This window comes from Myotis yumanensis, unplaced genomic scaffold (assembly GCF_028538775.1).
Source record: "Myotis yumanensis isolate MYYU_CA2020_CCGP unplaced genomic scaffold, mMyoYum1.0.hap1 SCAF_12, whole genome shotgun sequence".
Lineage (NCBI taxonomy): Eukaryota > Metazoa > Chordata > Mammalia > Chiroptera > Vespertilionidae > Myotis > Myotis yumanensis.
The window spans coordinates 28,629,598-28,640,737 of NW_027223763.1; the positions used below are offsets into that span (position 1 = coordinate 28,629,598).

General features: G+C 53.8%; 2 protein-coding genes across 6 annotated transcripts; both read right to left on the reverse strand.

Moving 5' to 3' along the window:
- Positions 1 to 907: 907 nt before the first annotated feature.
- Positions 908 to 6,612, reverse strand: SPAAR (small regulatory polypeptide of amino acid response). 5 transcript variants are annotated; one of them, XM_070431217.1, is made up of 7 exons: positions 6,536 to 6,612; positions 5,890 to 6,022; positions 5,631 to 5,685; positions 4,911 to 5,114; positions 4,350 to 4,446; positions 2,907 to 3,791; positions 908 to 2,375 (listed from the first exon to the last, which is right to left on the reverse strand). In XM_070431217.1, the coding sequence occupies exon 7, from the start codon at positions 2,112 to 2,114 to the stop codon at positions 1,887 to 1,889; it is 228 nt and encodes a 75-aa protein (XP_070287318.1). In that variant the 5' UTR covers positions 2,115 to 2,375; positions 2,907 to 3,791; positions 4,350 to 4,446; positions 4,911 to 5,114; positions 5,631 to 5,685; positions 5,890 to 6,022; positions 6,536 to 6,612; the 3' UTR covers positions 908 to 1,886. The 5 variants fall into 5 exon arrangements, with proteins under 5 accessions (XP_070287318.1, XP_070287314.1, XP_070287315.1 ...); XM_070431213.1 differs by having other exon boundaries at positions 908 to 2,494; XM_070431214.1 differs by lacking the exon at positions 4,350 to 4,446 and having other exon boundaries at positions 908 to 2,494.
- Positions 6,613 to 7,727: 1,115 nt separating this feature from the next.
- On the reverse strand, positions 7,728 to 9,111 carry HRCT1 (histidine rich carboxyl terminus 1). Its single transcript, XM_070431224.1, has one exon. It carries the CDS (start codon positions 8,559 to 8,561, stop codon positions 8,220 to 8,222), a length of 342 nt encoding a protein of 113 aa, XP_070287325.1. The 5' UTR covers positions 8,562 to 9,111; the 3' UTR covers positions 7,728 to 8,219.
- Positions 9,112 to 11,140: the final 2,029 nt, after the last annotated feature.

Sequence of the window (11,140 nt, forward strand, 5' to 3'; positions counted from 1 at the left end):
CCGCTCTCCTGGGGCAGGGCTGGACGACTGCCCATCACCTGCAGAGTAAGGCTGTGACTCCCACCCCACCCACCCCTATTGCTTTGTTTTCAGAATGACATGTGTGATTCCAGCCTACAGGCCCCGCCCTCCACTGACCCAGGGAGGGTTGTGCGCACACAGTATAGGGACAGAGCCCTGGGTCTGGGGTCCTAATATTGGGTCCAGCTGAAGGAGGCCTGACCTGGGCAGAGCCGGCTCTGTCTGAGGGCAGGGAGCACTGGAGGCCGACTCTTCATCCCTTGCAGATCTTGCACCCCCGTCTCTGCCCACCTGGAGCTCTGGTTTCCAGGCATTTCTCTGTGCTGGACACGGTCACTCATCTCTGACTGGTCTGGGTGCCTCTGAGAACAGGCCCCTGCCGAGTTCCTGCGGAGATGCACCCACCATGGCCCCTTCAAGGAAGGACCTCTATCCAGTTTGCTCCCTCCTTCCCCTCACAGGCATTGATCCCTGTAACATCTTGCATCCCAAACTCCATCTCAGTCACTTTCAGAGAACACGACCTACAGCGGTTCCCTTTACTCAGTCCCCAGGTCCTCCCTGCAGCCAACGTTCCCTTCCACACGCATCTAGGAAGGCCCTGCTCGGGAGCTCTAGGTCCAAAGCGACCAAGACACGGTCCCCAGGAGCTCCCTCCCTGGGCTGTGCCCCTCCCCTCCCCAAGCTCATCCACTCCATCCCTCTGCATCACCCTGACTCTATTGGCCCCTCACCCCTCTGAGCCTCTGCAGCCCCAGCCTCTCTCTCCAAGTCCTTCCTGTGGCAGCCACATGGCCAAGGTGGCCAGTCTGGGCACCCTCAGGGCCAGTCCTGAATAGAGACTGCTAGCCAGGAGAGGAGACTCAGAATTTTGTACCTTCCAAACTATCCTCTAAATATGGCACAGCATTTATTTCGTGGGTACAGAGAAAACAGATTTTCTAAGAAAAAGATCTGAGCCGTTCTTTGTGATGGAAACAAGAGCGCTGTTACATGCTCTCGATGTAACGTTTTAGCTTATCTGGCGTTGGCATTGTCTTTGAGTTCCTGATGTTCTGTCATTCCGGGCTCAAATCACTCACATTCTCTACGAATAGAAGTGACCACTAAGAAAAGAGTAATCAAGTCTCTCTCAAAATAGGTTTCCAAGTCTTCTTTCTGGCTTTCCTGTTAACAAACCTCTCATCCTTTCCGCGACTCTGGTTTTCTCTTCTGCTTCCTTTTGTGGTTTTCCAACCCCGACTCTTGGGAGACCCATAAAAGGATATACATCTTCAATTATAAAATAAATCACGCGTAGCCCTTTGGTTTCAGCATGGCAGGGCTGATTTCAGGCAACTGGCAGGGGCTGGCCTCAAGGCTGGGCTCTGTGGGATCTGCACATGCAAGTAGCAAAAAGGCTCAGCGAGGGGAGCAGGCAAGAAGTGGTTTGTACGAAGCGTCCACTTGAGGGCGCTGCTTCCTCTGGTGGCAATAGAACCAGTTTGTAGGCATCCTGGGATAAACCTGAGTTAACAGAATCTGCTTCCGATAGATTCCAGTTCCCCTGCCGATCAGAAGAGATGGCCCACCGTGCAATCCAACACTGTTTGGTCACTCACTCTTCAGACCGCTCCGAAGCCCCATCCTGTGGGCGGGGTCCAGTGGAGCTCTTGGGGATCAGGGCTGACTCCACCGGGTCCCATCAGGGTGGATCTCCTGGGCCACAGGGCACAGCAACCCGGGATGGGATGCAACAGGGAGATTGCTGGACACAGGCAGGGAAGGTCAGGAATGCCAGACTTGGAGGAGTGGGACATCAGGGAAGGCTTGTTGGGGGGTGAGTCTGACCCACCAGCAGAGCAAATCCTGGGGGCTGTGAGGCCTCACATGAAGGTCCAGAAGTCCCGGGCACCCGCCACTGCCTGGGCATGGCGAGCTGGCCCCGTGAAGAGAGAAGCCTCCTGGTGAAACGTGGCCACTGTGAAGCTGTGGCCAGGCCCCCGCTGAGGATCCGGGGCCTTCGATTCACAGCTGAAGCAGCAGAGGATGCAGGTGATGGCCACGGTGACCACAAACAGCACGGCCACCATGCCGATCACAGCCGTCTCCATGGCCCCGGTGGCAGCTGGCCACTGAGTAACCTGGGGTGCAGCCGGAAGCCTTAGCTCCCCATCAGAACCGAACCAGGGCTCTTGGTGGCTCTCCCAGCCGGGTGGGTCCCTGCAGTCTTCTAAGAAGATACTGGTGTGGGGTCCTGGGTCATGCCCCCTCGAGACCGTGGGGCGCTCTGCATGGCACTGCTCTGGCCTCGGTCACTGTTTCCTAAGCCTGTCCAGGCTTCTGAGAGCTGCGGTCAACTCCACTGGCCGTCTCTGGAAGAAACGCTGACCTGAAAGATGTGCGCTCAAGTCTCCCGAACTCGGAGGAGCTGGGAGGAGGGGGCAGAGGGCTGCTCACAGGGAGCCTTGCCAACCCGGCCCTCTGGCGACGCCTGCGGATTTGAGGAGAGTTTGTACACTCAGACAAAAGACAAAAAACTCCCCGTCCTGCGGATCCGGGATCAGCCTGGGCTCCTCCCCTGAGGAACCTTGGGCCAGTCCTTGAATCTGCTGCCTCCTGAGACCCTGGCCTGTGCTGGGGGCAGGGACACAGGTGGACAGAAGACAATGCCAACGCTGACACAGTGGGGGCGTCTGTGAGTCCATAGGGGCCTGGGGCAGGGCGGTGGGGGAGGCCTGCTTCATGCGGCCTCCTTTCCTGCTTGGGGTTGGAGAGTGTGTTTAGATAAGGCCAGGACGTGTGGCCTTTGTCCTACAAAGGGAAGCCCTCTGCTGTGCCGGCCCCCAGCCCTCTGTGCCGCCCGCTCACGCCCCTGCTCACGCTCAGATGCTGTGAACACTTACCCTGGGCTTGTCTGGAACAACAGCTCTGACTGTATGTGGTTCCATGGTCTCCTGACCTGGCGGCCACCCCGGGAGCCAGGTCACGGCATGCCCAACCCTGGTGCTGCCGCCTTGGTCCAGCCTGGGCCCAGGCTCCAAGATGTCTGAGTGGCTGAGATCACTTCCCGAATGCCTTCCTCCCGTGGTGAGTGGGGGCCCAGGGCCTGCGCAGCTGCCTGTCGCCCTTGGTGACTGCACTCACCCCACCACCCAAGCACACCCAGGCCATTCCAGCCCTGCCCCCAGGTTCTCCACTTCACTGGGTGAGGGCGAGCCAGGCCCAGGCCACTGAGTGGTCTGCCAGACGGGGCTCCATCCTGACACTCTCTGGGTCACAGCCCTGTCACAGCCAGAACCTCCTGAGGCCACCACCACGTCTAAAAAGAAGACTGGGTTATTGGCCCCACCCTGCCCAAACTCTGAGCAGTGGAGTAGTGAGAAACAATAATTCCGGGTAGAGGGCACAGCCAGGCACTCGCTCACATAATTGGTCCAGCAACTCTGTGAAGTGGTTTCGTCTCCCTTTTACAGACTCAGGTGCTGGTAAGCAGCGGTTACAGCACACCTGTGGCCTGTGGCTAATTTGTAGTGATAACAAGAGCACCAAATGGCCGAAGAGGGGCTTACTGGCCTTCCCTCCTAGTTCAATGCTTTCTGTTGGGGGCAGAGTGGAATAGGGGGGACTAGCTACAATGATAAGAAATACGAATCATGCTCTGTTTACCATAATAGTTCTGTTCCGATTAGAGAAAGCACATTCCAACCTGGCTGAGAGCTGTTTGCCCTGGGACATGGGAGCTGGCATGGGAAGGCGGGCCATCCTCCTTTGCCGAGAACTGCCGATCACTATGGAAAGATTTACAGCCTCCTGGCTGAACCAACCTAGTCCCGGAGGCACCGCCCTTTGCAGCCCCCAGCCCTCTTGCCTGTAACCATGAGACCTTGCCTGCTTCCCCAGGCCTGTCATTCTTGCTTTCCCACGTAATCTTTGCCCTTCTACCCAATATAAGCAGCTGGTTTATGGGGAAAGGTAGCAGATTTTTGTGGATGACCTGCTGCTCTCCCATACTGCAATAAACACTCATATATGATTCAACCCTGTCTCTGCTTGATTGGTTCAAGTAGTGACAGGCAGCCCAGACCCATTGATTGTCCGGTTATATTTCCACAGAGCAGTCCCCTCGTTCTACAGTTTTACTGATCAGAGTATGGAGCCTCAGAGAGGGCTAAGGGCTAACCTGCGGTCACACAGCCTGGGTCCTTTGCGATTTCTCCAAGGCCCCGGTAAACTTTCTTTAGTAGCAGCTAAAGTACTGCCTACACATAGAATGGGAGAGTGACTACTGGCAGTGGGATGCCCTGTCAAATCCCCACTCTTCCCTTTTCTAAGATGATTGAACAAACCTGGGCTCGGGGCGCCTCCTCAGAGAGGGCAGAGGGGGCGCATGGAGCAAGCCGGGGCCGTGCCTGGAAGCCGGACACCTGGAATTACTTGTATTAACTGGGACAACCAGAGAGAAGGAAATGTGAGGAGCCAATCTGGTGCTGGTGGTTTCAGATCGAATTACCAAGATCAACTAGTCAATTCAGGAGATAGAGGGTATCAGGCAGACCTGGTTTCAAGCTGGGTTATTTGTTCCTTTGACTTCTCATTTGCCTGTTCTTTGTGGGTGAATGGAGTTGGAGGCCAGCTGTGGTAGGTGTGCATTGTTCAGCATTTTAAAAACTAGCCCAGCTGGCGTGGATCAGTGATTGAGCGTCAACGTAGGAACCAGGAGGTCATGGTTCAATTCCCGTTCAGAGCACATGCCTGGGTTGCAGGCTTGATCCCCAGTAGGGGGCATGCAGGAGGCAGCTGATCAATGATTCTCTCTCATCGTTGATGTTTCTCTCTCTCTCTCCCCCTCCCTTCCTCTCTGAAATTAATAAAAATTACAATAAAGTACAAGGGTTCAGGCCTCTTACCTTCAGCCTTGTGTTGATTTCCTTTTCTGTTTCTGAGATTGGGGACCCTCCTTGGATTCACCTGTAAAACGGGCCTTCTGGTCCATCCTCATAATAGGCACTCAGTATTTGTGGCATAATGAGAGGGACCCCAGTTATACAGTGAGGACTGCACAGTCTGCTTCGAGGGCTCTTAGCAGTCTTCATGGACCTCACACGGGCAATCTGCAAATGGAATGACCAATGTGGCATCTCAAGCCCAGGGCAAACAACAACAACAACAAAAACATCGATAAAGATGGACCAAGTTCAGACACCTCCTGCAGGAGTGGGGCTTCTGCGGGTCCCAGAGCTTATCCACCTAGAGATGGGCTGCAGGAGGTGGAGCCCAGGAGGCCAGCCAGGGTAGCCTCAACCTCCTCCCAGCTCAGTACCCTCTCCCCCATCCATCCTCGCCCCCAACCATCCTCAACAGTCTCTTTCCGTTTATGGGCATTATCAGGAGAGTTGAGAAGAGCAAGACAGCCATCAACCTTTGCCCACAATTCAGAGGCGTTTGTCCTAAGGGTATTTTCCACCCCTTCTCTTAGAGTTGTGTCTTTTGTAATCCTGTGATATACAGCCCCTGCCCCCGAGCCGCAGATGCCAAAAGATGTCTATCACTTAGATACGTATGTGTCCTCCAGCATCATCTTCATCAAATGACCAGAAAAAAGACCACCTTCCATACATCCCACTTACATTAACAAGGGAAAAGGTGATGCAGGCATCCTGCCATAAAGAACTGCCGTGGGCTCTGCAGAGAGAGGAGGGGGAGATGGCCAGAGAGCTGCAGCCTCCACCTGTTAAATGTTTCCTGCCTTTCAGACCCCACCCCACCCCCAACACTAGGGAGATGGAGCAGGAGGCCCCTGGGAGCCCCAGGAGCCCAAAGACCTAATCCCCCAGGGCCCTGTGCTCTACTTGGTGTCCCTCAGGCCCCACTCCCAATCGCATTTACTTTTCCAGAGTCTCCAGGGGAGAATCCTTCCTGAGGATCTGTTGTGTGGGCCGGTTCTGTGCTGGGGGGCAGGGAGCCCTCAGAGATTTCTCAGCTCTATGAGGGCAGGGCCCTTGAATCCTGCCGTAAATCTCTGGGGAGAGAGATAAAGTGTGGTCGGTGCTCCAAAAGAAATAATAACAACAACAATAATAATAAAGTTGGAAACCCATGGGAGGGCTTCTTCTTGGACAAAGACACAGAGAGGGTAAAGTGCAGGGTGTTTGGGGGGTTGAGACTGAAGCAGTGTGAATGGAACAAAGAGCATGGGGATAGGCGCAAACCAGACCAGGGGCCTTGAATGGCCAACCAAGAGGCAGAGACTTCATCCCAAGGGCAATGGGGAGTTTCAGCATTCCCTCCCATCCCCTCCGGCTGTCCCATGGAGATGCTTCAGAAAGCGGCTGGGCTGGACAGGGCCCCAGGCTGGGGGATGAGCCAGGGTGGGCACTGGGGCGGGGGAGGGGAGGCGGATTGGAAGGACACTGCAGAGATTAAATCAACAACACAGGGAACACGGGGTCCACTTTCCCATCCCAGAAGTCTAGTGTGACTGTCCGTGTGAATTTGCCTCCCTCGCCCCCGTGCCCCCAACCCAAGCACTCACAGAGAATCCACAGGGAAACAGAAAAGAAACAGGACGTTCTGCTCTGTCCTGTCCCTGTGAGTCAGCAGGCCCCTGACTTTCTGGCCTGCTCTCAGGCCCCTCCCCAGGCCCCCAGGCCTCTCCTCCCTCCACTTCCCACTCAGCTCACAGGCCCAGGCTGCAGGCCTGGAACAGGACTTCCTCCACCCTGTGTGGAATTCTGCCAGCTATTCCTGGGATGTTTGGGAACTCGCCTCCCAGCCGGCCTCCCTCCAGGCTTCGGCTTCGGCAAGGAGTCTCTGTTATCTGTCCCACTTTAGGGAAGAGGAAACTGAGACCCCAGGAGGCAAGCACTCTCCAAGACCACCCAGCACCACATCTCCAATTTAAAGAGCACCCCCCCACCCCCCAACCCCATGGCCACACACAGGCACCAGGAGGGCAGGCTGCTGGAGACTCAAGGTCTGGATAAGAAACCCTGACCCAGTTACCAAGGAAACACTGAATTCAATATGCCCTCGGAGAGGGGCTCTGCAGGTCCCAGAGCTCAGTCTGCCCTGAAAATGGGCTGGAAAGAGCACGGTAGGTAGAGCCCTGGCCCAGCCTGGGTGGCTCGGCCCTCCTCTTTCTGAGGCCCCGGACTATACCACAGAGCCCCACTGGCACACAGAGAGCCCCCTCTGTGTTTTTTTTGGGGGGGAGGGTTCTTGTTAATCCTCACCGAGGGTATTTTTCCTTGATTTTTAGAGAGTGGAAGGAGGGGAGAAACAGAGAGAGAGAAACATTGATGTGAGAGAGACACATTGATTGGTTGCCTCCTGCACACGCCCTGACCAAGGCCAGGGATCAAGCTTGCAACTGAGGTACGTGCCCATGACCGGAATCGAACCTTCACCCTTCAGTCAGTCCGAAGCTCTACCCACTAAGCAAACCAGCAAGGGTAAAAGCCCCCTCTGGACAGGGCTGCACCCAAGCCTTAAATCCTCCCTTAGAACTTGGGCCCCATGCCTTCCTCACCTACTGTCCACCGGGCACTGCAGAGCCCACCCAGTTTCCCCCACTGCACAACCAGCCCTCAAACCCCAGCCAGAAGCCACCACCCCAGGCACTCACTTCCCATCAGAGAGGGAGGTCCCAGGGCAATGCAGACTCAGGCCTGGCTGCTCCCTCCCTCCCTCCCTCCCACTTGAGTTGTAATCAAGAGCCTCTTCACAAAGCTTCTTGGTGGTTTTTATTTTTATTTTTGTATTCAGACACCCGTGAATTAACTGTGCAGCCTCATACTGCCTTGTCCAAATGAAAGGGCATTGCCAGGGCCCCTCCCAGCTACCCCCACCCCCAAGCCAGAGGGGAGGATGTCAGAGGGGAGCACTTCAGAGAGAGCACAGCACATCTTCCACGCATCAGCGTGCACCGGGGCACTGCAGGTGCCCACTGGAAGTTACAGTCACAAGGTGGCGTCCATCCCCCACAGATCACCCCTGCTCTCACCCTCCTCACCCTGCAGCATGAGCAGGGCCACCCCAGGTGTTCCTCCATCCTGTCCTCTGCTCCACAGCTCACTGGGGCACCGTATGCAAATGAAGCCCAAGCAGGACCGCGGCGCAGTCCCGTGTTCACACACAGAGGTGCCCTTCTGCACCGGAACATGGGGTCCACACATCCTGGAGGCGGTAGGGCAGGCAGTGGCTGCCGTCCACGGGCATCAGCGGCGGCCTCGGTGGGTGTGGAGGTGGGTCTGGTGGGGGCGGTGGTGGTGGTGCAGATGCTGGTGGTGCAGTCCCGCATGGTGCATGTGAGGCCCATGGCCCGGATAGTGGGGATGGTGGGGATGGTGGAAGTGTCCCAGGCGGCCCCGGGCTGGGAAGAACCAAGGCCGGGTGTGCCGAACTCGGTGTCTCCTTACAGCTGGACGGTTCATCTCCACATCATGGTCCTGCTGTCCACCGTGCAGGCAGGTGGCCAGCACCAGCAGCAGCAGCAGAACGGCCAGAGCAGCGCCTGCGATCAAGCCCACGAGAGTCGTGGTCCCCAGGAGCCCGAACATCTGGGAGCTGGAGAGTCCCCTCTGCTTAGTGGCTTCTGCTGCTTCCTCCCCTCCGGCGGCCTCTGCTCAGCCCTCACAGTCACTGGACTTTGTTGTCTCAGCTCCTGCAGGCTGGATAGCAGCCAGGGAATGTGGACACAGCCTCTTTGGGCTGGAGCTACAGGCCAAGGGCGACTCCAGGCAACTGTTAACTCTGAGGGGAGGCTGGGTGAGGACAGAGGCGGAGGGCTGTGGAGGGAAGAGCCCTGAGCCTGCAGATAAGAAGCGTAGGCCCCCATCCCCGCTGCCTGGCCAAGTGCCTGGGCCTGCCCTTTCCCCTCCCCGGGCCTCAGCTCCTCCCTCTTTTAGAGACAATAAAGTACAGTGACTAAGAACATGGGTTCTGGAACCACACGACTCACTAGCTCTGTGACTGCACAAGTCACCTCCTCTCCGTCCCTCCGTTTCTTCATCTGTAAAATGGCTAATAAGAGTATCTTTCCTCGTAGGATTTTCTGAGGATTCAGGAGTTAAGATACATAAAGCACTTAAACCAGTTCCTAACACGTGTGCCATCAATATTATTGTGAAACCAGACAACAAATGCGTCAGGGTTTCCTGCCACTACTTGAGCCAATTAAGCAGAGACAGGGTTGAATCATACAAGAGTGTTTATTCCAATAATGCCGGCAGTATGGGAGGGCAGCAGGTCATCCACAAAAATCTGCTCGAGCACCTCCTACTAGCTGGCTTAAACAGGGACCAGGAAGAAAGGCTGCATGCAAGGGGAACAGAGGGGTGGCTGCAGGGTCTGTGGTCCTGTGTCTCTTTCCAGGATCTTGACGTTTCAATGGTGTTAAAACCCAGCTTGGCCAGTTCTTGGAACCTGAGAATCGTCAGCATTCCTGCGGCAAACTCCCGGAGGGGGTCAGGGTCTAGGCACAGCAACCAAATCAAAGAGAGTCCTGTCCTCTGTTCTCAAAATGCATTTTCTTTTCTGAGCAATGAACTCATCCAGGTGTCTCCTATCTTTTTACAGCTCTGTTTTTCTTCTAGCACAGTGGTTCTCAACTTTGGCTGCACATTAGAATCACCCAGAGGCCCAGAAATCAGGATTTTTTTTTTAAAATATGTTTTATTGACTTTTTACAGAGAGGAAGGGAGAGAGATAGAGAGTTAGAAACATTGATCAGCTGCCTCCCGCACACCTCCTACTGGGGATGTGCCCACAACCAAGGTATATGCCCTTGACCGGAATCAAACCTGGGACCTTTCAGTCCGCAGGCCAATGCTCTATCCACTGAGCCAAACCAGTTAGGGCGAAACCAGGATTTTAAAAAGATTCCCAGGTGATTCTAATGCACAGCCAAGGTTGAGAACCACTGTACATCCTCCAGTTTTCCAGGGTCTGTAAGAAAACTTATCTATAGTTAGTAAGGTCAATAATCATTAAACAACTGTGGCCCTATTCTTATTGTGTGCCCTTCCCTCTACGACTCCCCCGCCCCCGCCATCAATATTATCATCTTATATCTATGAGATTAGTTTTATATGGAAAGTGTCTTGCTGCTGAATTGTATTATTCCTGGACTATTATAATTTCCCCTTATGGATTTTTGGCTCTGAACCCTTTCAGGAAAAAGGGGCGTTGGTCTCTTCTATAACTGCTTCTTGCTGATGGGGGGCGGAGTCCTGAAATCCTCCCTGTCTGACAAAAGAAAGAGGGAGCCAAAAAGGGGAAAGTAGTTTTAACTGAAGCCAAGAGTAAACGTCTATGTTCCATTGACTCAATAAGTCTAAACCATTTTGAGTCTTACTTTTAGGACACAGTGATGCAAATGGCTTCTACAGTGAGACCTATACTGTGTGAGCAAGGAATCGGGTAAATTTAGGCATACATTCTATGAAAACAGAAGCAAACAAAACACAAAGGTTAGTGCATACAGTAAATCATAAATCAGTAAGATTTTCAGATATAAGGCTTCCACGGAAATGAAATCATACAGTGACAATCTGATAGATTGTCTGTAGTTAGAACATTTCTGCTGATGTCATCAGGGCTGAGGCCTGTATGACATACACAAACACAGCCTTGAAAATAAAATTTTGAAGACAGTTAATTGTACTGGAACCTAATACCCACAATTGGACATCATGGTTTCAAATGAAGCACATTTTTTCTCCCTAAGATTACCCTTTTTTTCAGAGATTACATCAAGTCTAATTTTTTGTTTGGCCTGACTATTTGCATAAACACAACAAGAGTAGTAATTGATCAAATTGATCACACAGGCTTTCTCGAATTTGCTTTGCTGGAATTTCATTAATTTATAAGGAATCTTAGATTGAGCTCTAGTGAGCTGTAGGCCCCTCAGGGCAGAGAAGCCAAAGCCACGGTTGCCTGGAATAACTGTATGTTTTGGTCGTGTCCTCAAGTCCTTGAGGTCCCAAAGGTGTCTTGAGGTTCCTCCTTGCCATCTTTCAGGAAAGCACTTACTTAGAAAGACTGCCATGAACCATGTGACCAAGGAACGTACCAGGCTATTTCTCCAAGGGCTTATCCCTTCAAAGTCAATCTTCATTCCTCAAAACTTTCTGGT

Coding starts and splice junctions, on each gene's coding strand:
- SPAAR (XM_070431216.1), bottom strand. CDS start 2,114: ATGGAGACGGCTGTGATCGGCATGGTGGCCGTGCTGTTTGTGGTCACC.
- HRCT1 (XM_070431224.1), bottom strand. CDS start 8,561: ATGTTCGGGCTCCTGGGGACCACGACTCTCGTGGGCTTGATCGCAGGC.